Source organism: Maniola jurtina, chromosome 5, assembly GCF_905333055.1.
Source record: "Maniola jurtina chromosome 5, ilManJurt1.1, whole genome shotgun sequence".
Taxonomy (NCBI): domain Eukaryota; kingdom Metazoa; phylum Arthropoda; class Insecta; order Lepidoptera; family Nymphalidae; genus Maniola; species Maniola jurtina.
This window is the reverse complement of record NC_060033.1, coordinates 11316299-11339547: the sequence shown is the minus strand read 5'-3', so window position 1 is coordinate 11339547 and position 23249 is coordinate 11316299. Positions and strand designations below refer to the sequence as shown.

General features: G+C 34.5%; 2 protein-coding genes and 1 long non-coding RNA gene across 7 annotated transcripts in view; 1 reads left to right on the top strand and 2 right to left on the bottom strand.

Annotated features, from left to right (window-relative positions):
• The window catches only part of LOC123865152 (A disintegrin and metalloproteinase with thrombospondin motifs 1), a 146213-nt gene that overhangs the window by 121419 nt on the left and 1545 nt on the right, over nucleotides 1-23249 (top strand). For 3 of the 5 annotated variants that reach the window (XM_045906011.1, XM_045906010.1, XM_045906008.1), the window contains 10 exons: nucleotides 1756-1891; nucleotides 2403-2532; nucleotides 16091-16233; nucleotides 18083-18138; nucleotides 19369-19495; nucleotides 19750-19914; nucleotides 20519-20635; nucleotides 20855-20969; nucleotides 21522-21637; nucleotides 22065-22737. In XM_045906011.1, the coding sequence (XP_045761967.1) occupies nucleotides 1756-1891; nucleotides 2403-2532; nucleotides 16091-16233; nucleotides 18083-18138; nucleotides 19369-19495; nucleotides 19750-19914; nucleotides 20519-20635; nucleotides 20855-20969; nucleotides 21522-21637; nucleotides 22065-22716 (1757 nt within the window). In that variant the 3' untranslated portion in view covers nucleotides 22717-22737. Of the gene's footprint in view, nucleotides 1-1755; nucleotides 1892-2402; nucleotides 2533-16090; nucleotides 16234-17677; nucleotides 17731-18082; nucleotides 18139-19368; nucleotides 19496-19749; nucleotides 19915-20518; nucleotides 20636-20854; nucleotides 20970-21521; nucleotides 21638-22064; nucleotides 22738-23249 lie in introns of all 5 variants that reach the window. The other 2 variants (XM_045906009.1, XM_045906012.1) reach the window with 2 other exon arrangements.
• LOC123865182 lies at nucleotides 1925-21760 on the bottom strand. The gene is made up of 3 exons (XR_006795930.1): nucleotides 21743-21760; nucleotides 11995-12004; nucleotides 1925-2031 (listed from the first exon to the last, which is right to left on the bottom strand). It is a non-coding gene; the product is annotated as an uncharacterized LOC123865182 (long non-coding RNA).
• On the bottom strand, nucleotides 12319-13962 carry LOC123865168 (homologous-pairing protein 2 homolog). Its single transcript, XM_045906042.1, has 3 exons — nucleotides 13658-13962; nucleotides 13173-13431; nucleotides 12319-12485 (listed from the first exon to the last, which is right to left on the bottom strand). Exons 1-3 carry the CDS (start codon nucleotides 13878-13880, stop codon nucleotides 12353-12355), a joined length of 615 nt encoding a protein of 204 aa, XP_045761998.1. The 5' UTR covers nucleotides 13881-13962; the 3' UTR covers nucleotides 12319-12352.

The window sequence follows — 23249 nt, the reverse complement described above, 5'->3', positions numbered from 1 at the left end:
CACTTTCGCATTTATAAGCAGGCCTATCGAGCTGAAGTCAAATGAGCTTGGTGGCTTTCATTCAGTGACGATCACTGAATTAGCGAATCAGTCCGTATGCTTCCGTAGGACGATAAGATGCCCAAGATTCCGAGTTCAATTTATTTCTAGTTAGATAATTTCAAAACTGTTCTCTGGTATATATTGGTTGGACCTAAGGCCTATCTAACTTGGATGAATTACGAGTAACTACATCCAAGCAATCCGCAATTATTTTTAACCCCCGACCCAAAAAGAGGGGTGTTATAAGTTTGACGTGTGTATCTGTCTGTGGCATCGTAGCTCCTAAACTATTGAACTGATTTTAATTTAGTTTTTTTTTGTTTGAAAGGTGGCTTGATCAAGAGTGTTCTTAGCTATAATCCAAGAAAATCGGTTCAGCCGTTTGAAAAATAACAGCTCTTTTCTAGTTACTGTAACCTTCACGTGTCGGGGGTGTTATAAATTTTTAATTTACACTGGTTACGTGTTTAATTTATCTTATTATACTTAAGTACCTACTTATATGAATGTATTTGCTTAATTGTTTTGACAATTTACATATTATATTATATCCAAGAGATACAAAAAGAAATAAAATGCAGGCGCCATGTAATCTATGAAACATTTTCGTGCATAATAGTATCTACCTAACATTAAAGATTATGCAAATCTATTTAAATTAATAAATATCACTTTGCATGGTAAATTATAAATGTTGATTCTATGATTCTGATATTATATTATTAGTAGGTTTGAGACGCTATACAATCGCATTATTTGAATTTAAATTCACCATAAATTGCAAATATTAATATTATAGCGATGTCAAAATTGATAACTAATGTTTTAAAGCATACGACTAGTAGTTACTTAATATCAGATTATTATTTATTATTTCAATTCAGTTAAGTCAAAATATCTAAAATTTGAGAAGGATAGATTTGTTCACAGTAGGTAGGTATATTATATAGATTGATTCCAGTGCGGGGACGGCGAAGAAGGGCTGGTTAATTTTTGTTTCTGTATAATAGTACATAAAAATGGTTTCATGAAAGAAAACGGAAACGGACACAGCCATCGATAGAGTTGATGAGTACCTTTTAAATGAGAAAACTATGATGACATTAAAAACGGATTAAAAGCGCGGGTGTAGTGAGCGCGAAATTTTGGTTTTAGTACTGAAAAAATGGTAGGTTTTCTCTTTAACGTATAGTGGCAGACGTTTACTATAAAAGGGTTTTCTGAAATTCTACCCAAATGAGGTCGGACCTGGTCAGCTAGAAACCAGTGGTAGAAACAGATCAATATATTTATTAATAATATTGAGGCTTGTTTAAGTCGGATAGCTTATGGGTTACAGTTTACAGATAAAAATCTATCTAAGCATCTACAAAGTCAGCTAAATCTACATACTTCTTATTATTAGGATTTTTATTGGTGAATAAAAAAAAAGTGGGATCGACAGCAGCCACACATCGCCTTTTGTTTTTCTTACTCTGGAAAACCCGCAGATGTACCTACTTAGTTTTAAGCTTAGATTTACCACCCATTTTAAGCTACTATTACCTGATAAGGAATATTCAATATTTACATTAAAAATTATTTATTTAATAGTTATACTTTTTATTTATGCACCAAATATTACCTTACCTACATCTATGAATCATATAAAAACTGTGTTCCTCCAAACTGCCCCCGTCATATTGTATTTAGCTGAAAAATATTTTGTTACAGCTTTCATGGAACCAGACCACTTGGCCAAGCGGTTTAGGCGGAGAAGATCAACGGAACCCCACAGTCGCCGGAAGCGAGAGGCTCCTTACGTGATATACCCGGAGATCCTCGTCATCGTCGACTACGACGGCTACAGGTCAATATCGTTCAGTATGCTTTATCAAGCCTACCCATATTACAATGCAGCTCTTTGAATGAGAAATGACATTTTGCTTCTTACTATATTTTTATACTTAGTCTTTTTATAATAGTGATTTTACCTGCACTTCAAGGAAACTAAATACATATCAAAATTACGGAACCAGCAGGATTCGAACCTGCGTCTTCTGGGTTCGCGCCCGACGCTCTTCCCACCAAGCCACGGTCTCGCTTTGGAAATAGTTTCGATAGCTGCAAAGTGTCGCAAAAAGATAGCATTAACAGTCGCTTCAGTACCTACTGAGAGACAAAATATCACATAGTATTTCGTCACTGGAAGTAAGCGAAATCGTGGCTTAGCGGTCAGGGCGTCGGACGCGAACACAGAAAACGTAGGTTCGAATCTGCCGGTTGCGCAATTTTGATATGTATTAAAAATATTTAGGTACTACATCTTCTGAATGTCCATGTTTCGAACCTTACTCGATGTTTAACTTTGTCTGTCTCAGGTTACACGGAGGCGACAATCTGCAAATAAAACGTTACTTCGTGTCCTTCTGGAACGGCGTTGATCTGCGATACAAACTTTTAAAAGGGCCCAGAATAAGGATATCAATTGCCGGCATTATTATATCGAGGGTAAGTTTTTTGAAGTTTATATTACTAAGTGTATACCTACTTCCATAATTCAAAAACGATTTGAAAACAAACTAAGTAAGTAGGTACAACTGGTCGAAGGCGGAAAAACTGCACCAATCATTGCGACAATTTCAATTGTAGTGATTGACCCACTGCAGAAACTGGTCTCAGAATGAAAATGGTTTGGCCAAGTGTGGATTCGCAGACTTCACGCACCTTTGAGAACATTATAAAGAACTGAAAATCCCCTCACAATCTTTCCCTTCACCGCTAAAGCAACTGATATTTAATTGCACATACTTAACTCCGAAAAGGAGGTGCATACCCTCAAACTACGTATCGTGGATGACTTGATGCGACCAATGGCATCCATGTAATACAATTCAAGTCATTCAATGGTCATTGGATGCGACGCGTAAGTATTTCCCTTTTCGTGTTCAACTGGAGACAACGGTCTCGCGAAATCCTCTTCTTGGCGCGTCCAAACGTTTTGGCGTTTCACGAGACGTTTATGTTGAGTTTTTAATGGTGGTTCAAGTATCCCACCTGAGCAAGTCTCCCGGATTTCCCTTACATGCAATTTGTGACATTAATAAGTACCTACTTATGTCTGCTTTTGTTTCCACTAGTGATATAAAAACAAGGAATAAAAATACCCAGACAAGACATTAAAAACTACATAATAATTTATTACTGTCTATTCTGTTTATGATTACAATTTGAATATTGATTTTGAAGTTATAAAAAACAAGGAATAGGTAGGGGCACTTAAGTATTCAAGTTATATACTACAAATCTATCTGATAATATAATTTGACATGAAGTTTATATTACTTTGTTTAGGATACCTATCAATTTGTCATTTTACGTATTAGCTACATATTTTTTATATGAATAAAATATACTATATATAGGTATATACAAGGAAAAGGTGCCTGAATGGCTGGAACTAAGTAATGCCTAACTAAATAACTCAATAGAAACAAGTAGGTATATCAATCTATCGTATATTAGTACTGAGCAGTTATAGTCTCCTCTTAATTAAGCTGATTAAGCTGGTCATGTGCGGATGAAGTTCTTCTTCAAAAACACCTTGGAGAACATTATGGAGAACTCTCAGGCATGCAGGTTTCATCACGTATTTCTACCTACCTACCTATAAGGCAAAGCTAGGAATATGTTTTAATGTGTGCGTAGATAGCTAGATACCTAATGACGATTGCGGTGCGGACGTATTTATTTGAGTAGAAACAGTTTTATGGTCTATAAATTATTTTATAAACCAATCACATTAAAAATCCTCCTTAATTAATATTCAAATATATACAATAGATTTTTATTTATTACTAACACGTGCATAATACCTACGTCTTTTGATGGGCTTGCGTTTCACGGATAATTAAAAAAAATAGGTTGATATTATCATCTAAGTAAGTAGTAGGTACAGTAGGACTGTTAGGTAGGTATAAATATCTATTTAACTCACGTATTAATAATTTATTGTTTCACATAGATCACCCATACTAACAATTATTATAGATGCGAAATTGTTTGTCTGTCTGTAACTTTTTTCACGGCAAAGGGCTTTGAACCGATTGAACCGGGGATTGAAGTTAGGTAGGTAGGTACTTTTGGGTAAGGTCTGACGAAATCACAAACACAATCTTTATGATAAATTATTACACTTTTATTTCATATTTAAATTTATTAACTTTTACATTTGTGTCAAATAAATGTTGTTCCTCTTACGTTAGTATATTTTTGAATGTCGTCGTTTTAAAACCACTCTTACAGGTAACCTCTCCACGTTTATTAGCCACTCCCCTTTTTATCTTATCGTTATCGGCCAATCCAAATTGTACAATGAATAAACTTAGTGACTAATATACAAATCATCAAGCTCGTTTCACAAATCATCTAAGTAATAAAGATGTTTTCATCTTATATATTGATTACAAATATTATCCTTTATTATGCTACAATTCATCAACTAAAAACTATAAGAATTTTATATACAGTACGTTTATCGATCAGATGTTGAACAACTTCAGCCAATCAATGACGCCTTCTAATATGATGTTATGATTTGAGTGGCGCCAACTATGTTTTATAGATAATTAATATGGGCCAAGCTTACAGCTCGGCCATCCTGTTTTAAGCGAGTCTCATCGCTTTTAAAAAAAAATTAAAACTTAAGTAACATGTAAACTTCACAACCAAAATGACAAAGACTTAGTTCAACAAAACAAAAAAAAAAATTAAGATAGTAATTAATTAAATTAATATTCTTGCTAACTTAACTAGAAGGAATATACAGTTTTATTGATACATTGGTATTGATTATGATTGCAACTTAATTTTAGAGCACTCGCAGCACCCCTTTCCATCCGATATAATTAGAAAATAGCAGATAAACTCAATTCAATTCGAAACTATTTACCCTCGCAACTTTACCTGCCAGTCTACAGTAGCACTCAAATTTAGCCTTTAATCTAAAATTCATTTTTCTGTTCTCTTCCGCTAATATTAAAATAAAAAGATGCAGACACTCTAAATTTATAAATAATTTTTCAAAAATCATAAAGATATCAAAAATTGCGAGACCAGTAGCAACTAAAGGAGGCCTCAATTTAATCAAAGAAGGTAGGTATATGCATAAAGTCCGAAGCATCAATTATAACTCACAAGCCAATATTTTACAGGAACACTCAATAGAGATTTGGGGATGAGCATGTAAAACTAATTACTAAAAACTACTTTAAAGGGTTTCAAGTATCTCAAAATAAATTGTTAAAAGTTCTGTTCCAACTAGACTCTCCTTCCCACTAAAGAATTATATAAGAAAACTGATGAACTATATTATATAAGTCAATTATACAAATTCAAAATATGTCTATTTGTTAGGAAAATACTATTAAAGTCCGTACATACACGCATCACTTTAAAGCTAAATCTCATAAATATGGTACACAAAACGAACATACCTATTATGCTACAATTACATAAAGCTAGGACTAATTATGGTATGTAAACTACCTAGCTCTACTACATAATGTACTTGCCGAAACTCATACTGGAGGAAAAATCTTTTACAAAGTTTAAAGTTTAATCAAACAGTGTCAAACACCATAGATATCTTAGCTAGATGTAGGTATAGTTTGTTAACGAATATAACGTGTTTTGACTTTTTATATTATTGTATAGTCACCATACCTTTAAAGATTATGTTTTCTTCTATATTTATATTTAGAATCGGGAGCGATTCTTAATATGAATATGTGTAAGTGAACTTCTTGTCCTTTTGATAAAATAAACTCTCTAAACTTAAAGTTAATCGCCGCCAGTTCTCGATTTAAATCACAAAACATTTTCATACACTTTCAACGCAATAGTTTTACGCACATATTTTCTTCTTCCCTTCTTATTGGAAAATCGCGGATTCCGAGCCTTGGCGCGTCTCTCTTCTACCGGGATACATATGTGATTGTCCTTATTTCCCTCCAGATCCAAATTTTTAATGACCCTTATCCTAGGGTTCTTTCCCTCCAGATCCAAATTTTTAATGACCCTTATCCTAGGGTCTACCTCCTTCCTCCTATAGGACTTTTTGTCCATAGCCCGTAACCTCGGGGCTTTCCTTCCTTGGGACTTTGTGTCCCTGACCCATACCTAGTTTTGGGTCTTTCTTTTCCTCATTTATTCATTTCCAACATCCTTGGATCCTGCAAACATAAAACACTTTGAGTAGACCGTTCATTTAATTTTGTTTCATAAGCATCCATCATAATACAATCCGACCTAAGAGAAGTAATTTTACTTGGTAACCTAGAAAACCTATTATCATTATTATAATTTAGTTTTCTCCAGTTCCGTACCCCTCGAAGGGTGCCTACGAGACCCTATTTTCTAAACCTCTGCTCTCCGTCCGTCTGTCCGTCTGCACGTGCGTCACGGCCTGAACCGTGAACGGCGTATCGTGAACCGTGATAGTTAGAGAGTTGAAAGGAACGTGATTACGGATGTATGAAAATCCTATGCCTGGTTGCTTCCAATTCAAACTTTTTCTTTTAATGCAGATTACGCTTCCCATATTTCTTACAATTACCTATTGTTTTTTTTTTTTTTTTTTCCTAGCAAAATCCACATTCTGAAGTACTAATGGACAATGTTAAACAAACGCCAGGGTACAGTAGTTGCGTCACTTGTGCCTCTTAACCATATAATATCTACATGCAAAAAGAATCTTTGATTTATAATTTCACATGATACTTATATATTTTATTTTAGCCATAATATGCACCATATGGCGTACTTTGTCGTTTCGAGTAACATAAGCAGAACTACCAAATTCGACCCTGGGAACGACACAGTCGCGACTCGCCGCCGAATGATACCTATTAGTTTATCATTAATTCCTTTTCATAGAGAAAAGCGATATCAACATAATAGCAGGAAAAAAAATGAAATAAATATTCCGTTCGATACATCTCTATTCTCTACGACATCAAGATCTCTATCACAAGCTGATCGATCATAAAGATTAGAAGAAAGTAGGTACCTTATACATTATTTTATATGTTAACCGTAATGACCCGCATCTGTTCGATTTTCCTTTATTCGTTTCGTAAAAGATTCGTCCTCGTACGTCCATCATCATCATCATCGTCATCTACATCGTCATCATCATAAGGTCACTGTTGAACATAAACCTTCCCTAGTAAGCACCACACGTACTGTCCTCAGCCTTCCTCATTCAACCCCTGGTTCCTATTGATACAAACCACTAAACCCCCCCCCCCATCAAATGTGTACCTATCTACATCCATCCATCATACCCAAATGCCGTGCTGGTTGATGTGATGAGCGACAAAGTGTTAACCTCTTCAATACCTCATGGAACTGTAGGAATAGCCATGGAAGACCTCCAAACCGAACGTTGATATTTTGTGTAAGTGGTCCCACGAGTCAAAAAAAATATTCTTGTCCATAAAGGAACAAGCCACGATATAGATTCTTCTATCGGAACTTAAATATTCCAATCACTGCATGTATTCCAACTAATCAGTTTGCTACTGTATATTTGAAGTTGATAATAAATAAAAATGTTAGCTTAATTAAATTCCTATGATAATTCGATTTTTGGTGCATCAACCAGCTTCACCTATTATGTAAAATTAAATATATATATTTTTTTTAAATTACCGGCTGTACATTTTAAACTAACCTAATCAAAATATACTTTCTTACTAATAACTTAATCTTAAAAATTTTCCAGAGGATCCTTCCGCCTCAAATTAACTCAATGATAAAAATGAACAGGAAACTTTAAATGTTGTAAAATCCAGCCAATGCTTCGTACCTTGCCTTATTAATCCAATAGGTACTTCTTTGGATTTTGTCAAAACAAAATACTTTTACTTGTTGAGTGTATAATAAATAAATAATGTAATAAATCAATTAACTGTTAAAGCTAATAACTTTTACAGAAAGCGAACCTCATGATATCTCTTATGAGTTTTAAGCGTAAAATTACCACGCCGAAAACAAAACATGAGCTGACAGTATTCTTATTTGATATACATAATCCAGTAATACTATATCTATCTACATAATTCGTAAATATGTATGTATAGTTTGTAAGTTACTATTTCACTTTATGCTGTTTCAATGCTTTAAGTTATTATTTTTATCTTTGTCTCATTTTTTTAGTTTAGCCTCATTCTATTTTTAAACTTACTATTTCGCTATAATATTTACAAGTAACCTCATCGAAGACTACACGGTCTTCTGATAACCCAACAAGCATTTATCCAACAGCTATCGCTTTCACCCGAACGGAGGTTCCCTGAAATATACTGAGATAACAATACCTAGTTGACACATGGATGTACAAGAGCGGCAACAAGCTATGACCCCCTCTAGTCATAACTATATCTTTATGATTGTAACATTTCAAACAGTGAAAGTATGTATAAACGATTTCGTCCATAGGACATGCGCTCTAAAGAATGTTAATATAATTATCAGCAACTAAAAGCTTGAAGAAACTAATAGGTACAACTTGTCTTTGAAGTATGAAAATATGCACATTTATCAAGTATACCAGTTCATCAAACATTAAAGTACGCATTTATAAAATGATAACTCACTTATTAATCAAGATAACTACCTGTTTATCAAACCTACCCTACCAAATATAAATAACTACTCACCAAATGTAATACTTTATAACTTAAGTAAAAATATGAAACAAATGTGCATCAACCACATACATACACTCTTCAAATTCATCCATTTATCAAAATGTTATATAATATAACCATTCACCAAATCCATTATATACTTTGTTCATTAAATAGCTTAGTCAAACTTTACTCCACTTGCCACGATTGCAAATTTTCCAAAATAGTCAGCCGCAAACATTGCAGCTCATCTCACTTGATAATGCATCCCTCCCTCAGAAAAACAGGCATTAGGAATGTCTTTCCAAGACGCGCGAGAGACAGCCACCGTGGCTTTTCGCGAGATTTAATCCAAATTGAACTAATGCCTAAATAAATGTTTTAATTAGAGGGCGATTGCTTTTGCAACCTCTAACCGTCCAATCAAACACCGAAAGTATTCAATAATCCGAGACGTAAATAAAAAACCCGTCAGAACACCGTATTTATAAAAACAGAGACAAGAAAAAGATTCCTCCTCGCAATGAGATCGCGTGACATCCAACAAGTGAATTATCGACTTTATTACACAACTTATCCTCAACATGTTTTACATCATTTCCTACAATTGAAATCTTTCTATTTTAAATACCCTAACTACAACTTCATAATCCAACCAAAAATCACACTAGATTTATCCCTCGGTCCCACATCTTTAATGCTTTTTTTTTCTGTTTCGGTAACTAAAACAAAAAAAATATATATATACTCATGTTATAAAACGTTGTCAAAGCTTTCCTGAACGCGCTAAATAAGCAAAAACATAAAATCAGGCGAAATGCCAGACCAGCCGAAAAACCTTCAATGCTTAATCAGCCTAAAAAAAAAATTATGATCACTATTCATATTATCATGAGATACTACCGGCGCTCCTAAGCGAAATTTATAAGGCACCGCATTTCGATTTTATCAAACAGACTGATCAATTTCGAGAGCACAACAAACGTGGTTTCCTGAGAGTTTCGTTAACTAAATGCATATCGAAACTGAACTATCGCGAAGCGAGTCAAGCGAGCGTGAAAATTTTTTTAAATATATTTCTGGGATAATGTCATGCCACAAACGCGAGCGTAGTGCAAAGATATTTGCCTAAAATTTCTTTCGTACAACAAAGAAAATAGTATTTTGGTAGTAGGTACTTATAATCGCGCCCTGCCCTAAGGGCAGTACTGTAGGTATATTACCTTTAAAAAAAAACTTACTCTAATTTTAATAGAACATTTGCCAGGAATTTAACCCGCCAAGCGATGTTAATCCAATAAAAACAAAATCATATTGCATTTAAATGCGGCAGTACACAGTTAATTGCGTGAATACAGGTAAACAAAAAAAAAAAAAACCCCGCTGCCCATATACTATACCTACCTGCTACTCGTAGTACTCAAATTATTGTGCCAGTATTAAAAGTAAATTAGCTGTTATCTAGCGTGGTAGACTACGGCCTAAACCCTTCTCATTCTGTGAGGAGACACTTGTTGCTCAGTAGTGGGCCGGCCATGGGTTGTTCATGGTGAGCTGTTATCAGCAAAGTTATGTTTGAAACTCAAACATTACGCGTTTCAAGTGGTAAAAATAGATAAATGAAAACATTTCTCCTCACTTTTGTAAAAAAAAAACACTTATTTATGCACCCCGTATTTTAAAACTATCTGACTACCTACCTACCATAATTTTAAATTTAGTTAAAGAATAACCAGATAAGATAAACCTACTTTTACACCCATTTTAGGATTTATATTTCTCAAAATGCTCAATTTATTAACCCTGGTCACTATTACTTTATTACAACGGATCACCTTCATTTTTATCAATTAACATTTTATATCCCCAATCACTTAGTAACCATTACAAGTAGAGACGGATTATTTCACTGGCAGGCGTAAAACGAAAAGCTATTTCATGTAACTTTTTCTACCTTATCCCAAAGCGGTTTACAAAAAATAATAATTTCACAAAACAACATTCAAGATGCCCAATGAGTGCTGTGTGATAATATCGCGTCACTGTGTGCTAGAAAAAGGAAAACATCTATCTATACAATGAGTGCAGCAAACGATTGAACCTAAATCCAGAACCTACCTTCCGTAAAACAAAACCACTATGTGAAAATAAATCCCTATCGTAACTCTTAACCAAACTAATTCGGCACACGATTACAAGTGTGAAGATTGAAATACCACGTTCCGTGAGATATTCACCTGTGAAATCATTTAATGAGAAATAAAACCCCGGCAGGACATAGTAGATACATCCTGAAAACTATTTAAAAGTAACAATAACGCCCATCATTAAGTAAACCACACTTTTTATATTGTTTAACACTATGTTCACTATCTATTCCATTGTACCCACGATACAGGATAACCTAGTGCGGGTACCACCACACAGACACAGGAAAATTGTACAAGACTGTATTTTGTAAATAAACATTTTTCATTTTTCATTGTAAAATAAGCCTTCTAAATACCTCAATGTTATTTAAACCACAATTTGAAGGTCGATCGCATTTGTATAACCAATATACAAGATGAATTATAAACATGTGGGTAATTCTAGGTATCATAACGTTATATAATTTCCATTCCAACTCGGAGCAAAGCTTTCTAACAAAATGATAACTAAATGTAGAACAAACAAAACGAAAACCCACACAAATAAAAAAAAAATTACCATTAATAGGTATCAATAAAAATAAAATCATGGAAAGATCCTACCCGTTTATCCAGAAATCCTTTGATGCCATGACTAGGTACTTTGATATATTGAGGCCCAAATATTGGCCTTGTGCTCCAAAATGTCTGTGGTCTACTAGACCTCCACTTCTTTCTCGTTCCTCTGTATATTTCCACTTGTTTCTCTGAGTCGTGAGCGTGACAAGAAAATATTATATTTTCTTGATGTCCCTCTTCTGACCTTTTGGGTAAGGTCTGACGAAATCACAAACACAATCTTTATGATAAATTATTACACTTTTATTTCATATTTAAATTTATTAACTTTTACATTTGTGTCAAATAAATGTTGTTCCTCTTACGTTAGTATATTTTTGAATGTCGTCGTTTTAAAACCACTCTTACAGGTAACCTCTCCACGTTTATTAGCCACTCCCCTTTTTATCTTATCGTTATCGGCCAATCCAAATTGTACAATGAATAAACTTAGTGACTAATATACAAATCATCAAGCTCGTTTCACAAATCATCTAAGTAATAAAGATGTTTTCATCTTATATATTGATTACAAATATTATCCTTTATTATGCTACAATTCATCAACTAAAAACTATAAGAATTTTATATACAGTACGTTTATCGATCAGATGTTGAACAACTTCAGCCAATCAATGACGCCTTCTAATATGATGTTATGATTTGAGTGGCGCCAACTATGTTTTATAGATAATTAATATGGGCCAAGCTTACAGTACTATAGAGATAACTTGCTTCTGGTCGAACGGTTATAGGCTATTTTTATCTGAAAATTAAGTTGCAACTCTGGATTATTAAAAAACCCATGCTCGCGAAGTCGCAGATGTCATCTACATAGATATAAATAAAACTGCTTATTCAGTTAATAATGTTTATTGAAAAATTGGAACACTATTGTGTTTTAAGACTAAAATTAACCATTTCATCGGTTTCTATACAAAACTCTTCTAGAAAACTCTTTTTCGATTTAGGGTAGCCTTCCAACACCGCATCCAGCATATCAGAAGAGATCCTTTTACGTTTCCTGCCAAAGAAATAAAGAGCATATATCAAAAATCCGATGTGGTTTGCAGTTTGCACTGCATTTTAGGTCTGGTGCATGTCTGGTGCTTATGACTAAGTGAAAAAAAGTTAAAACTAGTTTTCTTAACAGACACGACAGACGGACAGACGGACAGACAGACAACAAAGTGATCCTATAAGGGTTCCGTTTTTTTTTGAGGTACGGAACCCTAAAAACAGGTCTTTTTTAACATTACATTTATAGAAATTAATTAATATTATGTATATAATATTTTAAAATATTAATAGTAGTAAAAACTATTGGTTTAAACTAAGAATGTCTCAATTCAATATATATCGCTGGCTCACTAAATTGAGCACTGGGGGCTCCTTTCTGAATAATAAGAGTAAGTTTCCTCCCGACGTGTGACGTCTTCCTTCCTCGTTAAAGCAAGCGATATATTTTGTTTATTTAACGCACATAACTTCAAAAAATTCGAGGTGCGTTGCCGGTAGGATTGCTAGATGCCCCGTATTTTACGGGTAAATAAAGGTAAAGCATTCTGAAATCAGATGCTTACCTATATATTCCATATTTAAGTAGTTCCAAAAAAAGTCGGTAGGTGACCTTATTTCAATTTGAAATGCAATCCATCGCGCGTCCTTGCACTTTGTTAAAATCCAAGTCTTAAAAAATGTGCCTACTTACCTATATTCTTTTAGAGCCTTTTCGTGTTGCTCCAAAAGAATTTTCTTTTCACCAGCACTTATGACCTCTGTAGTGTTATGTAGATCGTTCAATTTCTTTTCCAGTTTATCTATGCTATTTTTAACTTCCTCTATTTGAGATTTTGTCATATCATTTGTGGGGGCAGATACAAGGTTCTTAAGATTAGCTTCTGCCTTCTTTAAGTCGGACGTTTTGTCGTTTAAAACATTCGTTATGTTGCTTATTTGAGTGTCGTAATCTGAAAAAAAAAATTACTCTCTCATATAAGTAGGTACCTACCTATGAGCTTACTTTTTCTTCTAATTGTTTATAATTACGAATAAAACAACAATTCGATCGGATTTTTGCTACAGAACGACTAATACAAACCATATCGACCGACCTATAATAATACCTACCTACTGGAAATACCTACTTACTATCTACCTATTTACCAACTTAGGTAAAAATTAAAAATACTTTACCTTCAGTGTCAGAACTTTCTTCCACATTTTCTAACTGTAAAGCAGCATAAACTTTTTGTTTGCCATACAATTTACATTTTATTTTACCCGACTCATTTAAAGCATCAAGAGCTTTTTGAACTGCATTTTTCGTGTAAGCCCCTCTTAAGTTAACTGTAACATCTGCACATGAATAAGGTCTATTTGTATCCACTAGATATTTTAAAATTGCTTCACTAGCCATTTTTATCAATAATATTTTAAATTAACGTTATAAATTCAATTGAAATATCAGAAAAAGTTCGTACAAAATGCCGCGTAAACGTAACTGGCAATTTTTTTTTTTTTTTGGCGCCATCACTATCGAGGCAACGGCTTACGACTTCTTCTGCCTGATTTATTAAATTTAATGAATATTAAAAAAATACTTTGTTTTAACTATGGAAAATTATTAAAATTTTATCATATTTATAGTTATTTTAGTTAGACCTATATAATATTGTAATAAAAATATTAATTCATACAGAAAAAATCCAAAGCACAGATTAGATAGAGTATTAGTTCTGAGCACTGAGATTCATAACTATTATTTTCTTGGGTTGGTATCATAAAAGAACAGATGAAAAATAATAAACGGCTAGAAGCGAAACCAGATGTTAACAAAAAAAATTGAATTAATTTGTATAAATTAGCAACACCTGCAACACCACAAATGAAAAATCACGTTTTATTTGAACCTAACGTTTGACCGGTTGGGTTTTATATTATGGTGAATATCGACTGGTTTTATTAGGTAGGCATATATCTATTTATTGCTGTTATTTGGAAGTCCGTAATAAACCACAAAGAATTTGAGCCATGAGCAGTAGATGTTTCTGTGCGCTCTAAAAAACATTTAGTATGCATCAGCAGCTCACAGCTGCCTCTGCTCTACTAGTAGGAAATTTTGTCTAATAGTTCAAGGTAAAGTTTGTATAAAATCACGTTTCATTACACACGTGAATCAATTCCTACAAAGATTTATAGCTATGTGAAAACTGCTTAATATTACCTACCATTTCATCCAATTATGTTAATTATGCTCGATTTTTATTTATTTAGCACAGACCCATTAGTTACTTAATTGATATTTGGATAATTTGTAAATGTCGACAGTTAGACGACTTTCAGACCAAATTAGCGGAAAACGATGTAGGTAGGTAATTATTACCTAGCTATCTAAATAATAATATAATACCTAGGTAGGTAGGTAAACTCTATAATTTTTTTTTATTACTAAAGTACTTAAATATAATTAGCCTGTTTTTCGTTTCACATTTTCGATACCTAGGCAGCCGCTAGTAAGTTTTCTTGAGATTCATTACAAAAAAAGCTTGGAAAATTCACCGTGTAAATTTTTTAGTAGTCGTAGGCCTACAATTTTTTTCTTATTATATAGATGACGGATGCGACGTGGATTTAGATTTAAAAATCCTGGGGGAATTCTTTGATTTTTCGGAACAAAAAATATATTTATGTCGACTAAATAATAGACAAACGCTGCTCAAGTTGCGCTCCAATCGTGGAAAGACGTACATCATAGAGGCATAAAGACATAGCTTATCCTAGTTGAAATATGTAGTTCAATGCTCATATTAAATAGGTAAGTACTTACCTAATGCTTACCCTGGCTTTGATCCCTTTGCACGCCACTGGTTCCAACGGCAGCCTGTCGGTCGATGGAAATCTAGTCGACGAACCAACACGTGTGAGAAGTCCATTGAGGCAGATCTTGAAAAAGCGAGACTCTCAGTCAAGGCAGAGTAGCCAAGAACATGGAATGGAAAACTACTCTTCAATCATCTCTTTTACTCTTCTTTCATGGCGGTAACAGTTGCGTGGTGTGGATAAACAGCGTAAAAGAAAGTTCAGTGAGCGATTGCATAAAGCATAGCACATGTCAAGAGTGAATAGGCATCTGCTAGGCAAGCGCGCTCTATATTAGGTTGCATCATCACTTGCCGACAAGTCTGATTGAAACCAAGCGCTAGTCTAAAAAAAATTTCAAAAAAAACCGACCTCAATAACCACAAACACTAAAAACAAAATATAATTTAATTTATTACTGAGTATATTATATATACAAGAATTAATGTAGTTCTAAATGAACATTTTTTGGAGCCGGTGTCAATTAACCGCGCGAACCGTCTACTCTTCATATTGTTTGTGACTCCACATTGGCACCTTATTGGCACAGACTCCAAAAAATGTTAGCATGCAAAAAAAAAACATACAGTCGAATAGAGAACCTCCTCCTTTTTTGAAGTCGGTTTAAAAAACTGGTGGTTAAGACTGGTTCTTTGTTCACCTGCAGGCAGGATGATATCTGCCATTTTGCAAGCCAACGTCGTCAGTAGGTAGATTATATGGCACTAGTCAGACCATCTCAAATGATTGTATATGTTTGTGTTCCAGGGTCGTGATGCAACGCCATATCTAGAAAGGAACCGCGTGGGCCGCGACGCCATCGACTCGGCAGCAGCGCTCACTGACATGGGCAAGTATCTCTTCAGAGAGAGAAGACTGCCAGTGTATGATATCGCCGTTGCTATCACCAAGTAAGTTGGTTATTATATCCTTTGTGAACCTAGGTAGGTATGTTTTCAGTGATCAACATGCACCTACTATCATGGACTTGGTAGGCTGAATCGACGTGTTTATTTATCGTGTAGTCGTATTTTCAGGCATGTCTGTCAAGTTAGCTCAAGACTTTTACTCCGCCTAAATGCTAATAGGATGACTCGTACTAATTTCGCAATGTTTCATTGTTAACTGAACTGGCATCATCATCATCAACTCATTGCCGGCTCACTACTTACTGAGCACGGGTCTCCTCTCAGAATAAGAAGGGGTTGGCCATAGCCCACCATGCTGGCCAAGTGCGGATTGCCAGACTTCATCTTTGAGAATATTATGGCAAACTCAGTCTCACTTGAGATACTTATGCAGGTTTCCTCGCGATTTTTTCCTTCACCATTAGAGCAAGTGATATTAATTGGTTAAAACGCACATACTATGAGATAGGTTTATAACTACACTCTTGTTTAACAAATAGAATAATTTTTTTCAATAAAAAAGACCCGGAACATGCGGGGAACAGCTTCGCAAGATTCGATAGTTTTGCATGTCAAGACCTTGTGCCAGTTTTAGAGCCGAACACTTTATTCGATCGCAAGAGAGGGTGTGACACTTGTGACATTTGACTAAAAGTTAAATAGTAGTGTCGGAACTGGTCAAAAATTCGTACCAGTAACAAATGATTATGTATGGCTACTGTGTACGAATCATTTTTTATATTCAAATATTGCAGAAGTCGTGAAATGGTCATTAAAATCAGTAGACACCATCCTTGACTTATACGTAGACAGATACCTATAATAAAGATAAATACAATTGTAATGTTACGAATATTTCACCCGTGATGATTGCATATGTAAGCTGTTGAGTAATCCTGGGATGACAATACAATCATTTTGCATTGACTATATTTAAATTGTAGCCCCAACGCTTAAACAAACTACCTTTATGTAAAGCAGTAATTGATATGCAGGATGCCGCTAACATTAAAAGTATCGGTAAACCTTAAAATAAACCTATATGAGATTCCTGGCAACCATCCAAAACTTGTGCCTGTATTACGTCCATTATTAGTTAGACAATTGTTTTATTAGAATAGAATATGATTTTTATTGAAGTAGGCTTTTACAAGTGTTTTTGAATCATCCAAATAATTTATCACTGGTTTGGAATGCCGTAATAGGCATTGCTACATTTTAAGTTGGTATAATCTAAGTATAAATTGCTTTCGAAACCTAAGGATATTCTGGTAAGTATGAGTATTATATTTTTAAATAGTTAAGTACTTTGATTTGGCGCCATTATTTCAAGTTTGCAAATGTCTACCACCCATAGACAATGGAAAATTAAATAATAATAGGTATGTTAATCGATATTATGAATCACGATGATGAATGAAGAGACAAAAACTGATTTCACCAACAGGTATGACATGTGCCGACGACGCAAGGGTGGTCGCTGTACAAAAGGCACCGCTGGTAATTTAATTTTAACCAAACCTTTTTAAGGTTGCGACTGGTGTTGACCTATTCGGCATTAACATAGGCTTACGAGTGAAATAATGCGGCTTGATAATTTTATTTTTAATGTTTGCGGTAAGGGATTTGGTAATGGCGCTGAATATGTCATAGACAATGTTCTATTTTTTTTTAAATTAATTGTCCTTGACACCTGGTTTCGGTTATGGGAAAATGATAATAATACTGAACAGGATCAGAATACGAAGCAATTGTATTCGAATTTCGAATTGAAACGGATACCTATAGGTCAGAGGAAGAAACGATTTGATTTGAAGCAATTTATTGAGTATTTTATTTCGATGGATTTCAGACTAGACATGTGCAGGAGGCAATATGCGAACGATGCGTGCAATAGAGGGACAGCAGGTAGGCGTGTGTCAAAGATTGTTATCCCCCAAAGCACGCCTGTTACTTCATCTAGTCCATTTTAAACACGATTTCCCAGAAAGAAACACGCACCCTACCTATTCCCTCAAATCCGAGACTTCATTAGCACTTTGTGAATAATCTTTCTTTGCAAAACTCTTTTTCCTACACAACAGCTATCGTAAACTTACTCGTAGTATTTTCATGTATATAGATTTGAACTATTTTCCTGTTCGTAGTTTAGTACTCTCAGTCATGTACAGATCATCATTCAAACCATGAACTTAAAAATATATTACTCTTCGAGACCTTCATATGTATATGACTCATGCGACCAACATTAAACCGATCGGTCTTTCGTAAAGCATGCGATGGCTCTTACCCATCAACATAAAACAGGCGTAGCATTTAAAGTGATGCTTTTATTTATTGCTGCTCATATTTTATTATGTGTATGGTAAGTCAAAGATCGCCCACCTTTATTTCGACATAATGATTGGTGCTCGCGCGCCGAACCTTTCAAAAGACCTCTCGTAGGTACATCTTCTCACATTAACAAGAAAGTTGCGTAAGGTCACAGGGACCAGTTGGCCCTACCTTACTTAAATGACACGAGGACATCGTAATATAAACTAACCTGCCTATTACGTATCGACCAAACTCTGCTATTAAAGACCATTATCAATATTCAATTACCTTGCCCGATTAAGCCATTAAACGATAAAGGCATGATATTTTTTTAATTCGGATTAATTCCCGAACACACCTCAGCAGTTTCACCAAAATTTACAGCTATTATTATTACTCAAGTACTTATAGTTTTTTAAGTACCTATTATTTACTACTGCATACTTATTTTAGTTGTACGGTCTTACTTATAAATTTTTATTAACAGTTTGCAACGCGTTCCTAATATTAATTGCATGCCTTCTTAATTTCCTAACACTAGAAATATTTGCTTCGCATGTGCTTTTCTTGTTGTAAACTTCGACCAACATTTACATCAGCAACATCATCCCCTGTAAGTACCTTCAAATCTATTCTTATCAAATTATCGCAAACAATCCTGTTCATATATTTTATGTAAGTATCTTCAAGTATCCGAAAAATCAACTCCGTAAGTATTTTATACATAGTTCATTTTCTTATCACCATCCAGAAAAATCCTTGAATTTTTGTTTTGATATTTTTTCATTTGAACAACATAGTCATATATATTTTTGTATATAGGATTCGCTTACGTTGGAGGAGCCTGCGTCGTGAACAAGCGGTTAGAAAAAGTAAACTCAGTCGCCATCATTGAAGACACTGGCGGATTCTCCGGTATTATTGTAGCAGCACATGAAGTCGGACATTTGTAAGAAATTACTTCTATTGGTCCTTTTTTATCGTCTATTTCTAAATCTCCTTTCACATCGAGGGTTCCAACCAATGTTCCAAAAGGAATCGGATCTTCCCATAAGATGATTATAGTACCTACTAGTACTACCACTTTTATAAGTTACGCCAATTATCTAGCCAAAAATTTTTTGAATGGCGCGTAAATATCTCAGCCAATCATAGGGCATGTCCTTCATAACCATATTAACGCTTCTTTTATTGGTGTTATAGACTTGGAGCAGTTCACGATGGTAGTCCACCGCCTTCATACTTAGGAGGTCCAGGAGCTGAAAAGTGCCGATGGGAAGACGGCTTCATCATGTCTGATCTTAGGCACACAGAGAAAGGCTTCAGATGGTCTCCTTGCAGTGTCCAGAGCTTCCATCACTTCTTAAAGTTGGTGTTATTTCTTTACAAGTTAATTTTTGTTTCCTATCAGGTATTAGTCACATTTAAAGCATCCAATGGTAACATGCTGCAACGGGGTTATATTATATTCATTGACAGAAAGAACAAGGAGTTTCAAACTGGGTACCAATCGTTTTGTATAATTGATAACACGTTGCGAAAATTGCCTCTTATGCTGTTCAACAAAGATGCTTAAAATTCTAAATATTTTTGTTCAATTCAACTTTTACAAATACTTTTGAATCGTCAAATGCATCTACCCCTTATCTTACCTACCTACTTATCATCTACCACTTATATTGTACCTCTTTAATCACTTGATTTGCCTGTTTTTCTGTTTCATAGTTGCATATTTTAATGTTTTATTTAGCTTATGAAATTAACTTTTAGCACCATAGTTGACGGTATTAAGTATCTTTAGGTCTATTTTAGGTACTCTGACGCTTTTGTATTTCGTGCCCGAATTGTTTCAACGTTCGTAAGTTGTAAAATCTTGTACTACACTACAGGTTCATTATGTTAATTTTCTTTAACGGTTATGGTGTCTGCATCTGCGATCAACTTTTTTAAGAGTTGAATGTTAAATTTGCAGTGGTGACACCGCGACCTGCTTATACAACTCCCCGCATGAAGACGATTCGTTACCTCGAGTACTTCCTGGCCGATTACTCACTTTGGACGCCCAATGTCGGAAGGACAGAGGGACCAGGTACCTACTTGTAGTTATTATTTCCTTTCGTTAATATCTTCCTTATGGGTCGATAATGAATATTAATTTTTTTAAGTACCTAACCATCACCGTTATCAAACCATGTATAATTTACTAGTCCAGAGAGATGTTGTTTTGGAACGGGAAATATTAGTTTTTTTTATGATTCAAATTTCGAGCTGTTTTTGATATAAAAATATTCAACCATTTAAATTTCAGCGCATGTTTCAAAGACGAGCGGGTCTGTGCCCAACTTTTCTGCTTCGACGCAGCAAGCGGATACTGCGTTGCTTACAGACCCGCGGCAGAGGGCTCACCTTGTGGCGATGGACAGGTAAGTACCAACGATAAAAAGGCAAATACAAGCCTACTCCATGGCTCTAACGTACCCAAACAACGCATTATAGCACTAGCAGCGGGAGTCTTGACTTTATAAGTAATCTAGGTGATGCCCGCGACTTTGGATTCAGGTTTTTGAAAAACCCGTGAGTAATTGATTTTCCGGGATAAAAAATAGCAATCAAAATTACAAAATAAAAAAAAACAATAAAAATACAAGCTATCTCTGTACCAAATTTTGTCAAAATCAGTTCAGCGGATAGGCTGTGAAAAGGATAAAAACAGACAGACAGACACATTTTCGCATTTATATGGATATATCGAATACCAATAAATATGGAAGCTATTATACGTTGTGTGTCTGAAACCTTATTATTCAAAAGATAATTTTGTTTGTCTTATTATAATAATACATATTCGTTAAATAAACGAATTTGTTGGTTACTGTAAACAGTTAATATTACTGAAACTGAACAAAGGACTCCCAATTTTCCTGTTTTAATATCAGGCGTACCAAATGTCTCATGTTATGATTATATTTTTTCAGTATTGTATAAACGGTCGATGTATAACGGAGCATGAGAATATTATACCGGACTACTCACAGCATACGCCAAGCTACGTGCGACCTGAGACTAGTCCATTTTACGGAAACATAACGAGGTCGGTATTACTACAGTAATATCTATTATATATTACGAATTAAATATTAGTAATGAAAATGTGGCACCTTGACTTATTGTAAAAATCTATAGATGTTTTGCATACATTAAAATTAGAAAAATTAGAAATATAAAATTACCTATACAGCAGGAGAAACACGCATGTTAGACATTCACAGATATTCCAATAGTTAACATTTAATCATTGTTGTAATACAAAATTGGATTAAATCACAATATTTTACAACCATAACCAATAATTGTTATATTACAAAATTAGATTAAATTTCAATATTACAACTGAAAACGGATCATAGTTATTATCACACAAAACGAAATGCGCAATAATCTCGTCGATGATAATTTATGTAGATAGCCAACAAACGTATCCTATGTATTAACATATTGTTTTATGAACACGCATACAGTAAAGAAGCCACAACTCAGCCATATGTACCTATCACGGAAGCGCCAGGACCATATAAGCATAAATACAGTTCATATTACCAAAAGAGTACAAAATCGGAATACACGTCAACGACTACTACAACAACGACAACAACGACACCACCACCAACCACAACAACGACAACAATGACGACACCAACAACAACAACAACAACTACTACGACTATAAGGACAACAGTGAATCCATTCAAATTTTTCCACTATGGTTCAACGAAACCCTCAACTAAGAGCACAGAGAAATCAACAGAGGCGACTAAACCGTCGAGTACATATCCACCATCAATAAATAAGTACTCTGTCACATCTACAAAGAATCCATACGACTTCAAAGAATACAGTTACAGTACCAAACCCACAAAATCAGATACACCTAAACGAGGTTTCCTTAGCAAAGATGATTTGGAGAGCTACTTTGGGCGGGGTACAACCAAAAGCCCTTTCTTAGGTAAAGGAGTAAAACCTGTCTTCAAAATAGGAACGTATAACGAAGGAAAATCTTTGGACAACTCAATTAGACCCGATGCGAATTCTCAGCAAATTCAAATTGAACCGGCGAGATTAGCCTTCTCTTATCAAAGGAACTTGACGTCAGGGGAGATTATAAGAACATAGAAGTGCCAAAATAATATATTGGTAAGGCAATCAACAGATTTGGACCATACTGATGTCATTTCCTTCTTCGCCGCCTCATGGTCTTCTACATCTTAAAAATATCACAACAATCACTTACGTCATATTATGCATTATTTTCAGCCATCTACTAGTCACTGCATCGATTGATTATAAACAGTCACGAATATATATAGAATAGTTTATAAAATACCGCATGCAATCAAATTTTTGTATATAATTATAATTCTGTGTACATACAAATACAAAACATACGTCATAGCCATACTCAAAACATTTTTACTTAATATTTCATAATTATTTCAAACATACTACTTACTCAAGCTGTTCATTAGTAAATGTATATAACTTACATATATTTTATAATAGACCAATCGATGAATTTCTTTTCAACGTAGAATAAATAATTTCGTAGATATAGCATGAGCATTCCTTTAATTCGCTTTTAGAATTCTCCGCAAGATAAATCCAGTTAGACAGCTTGAAAGAAATCCAAGAAAATTCCAATCTAATTG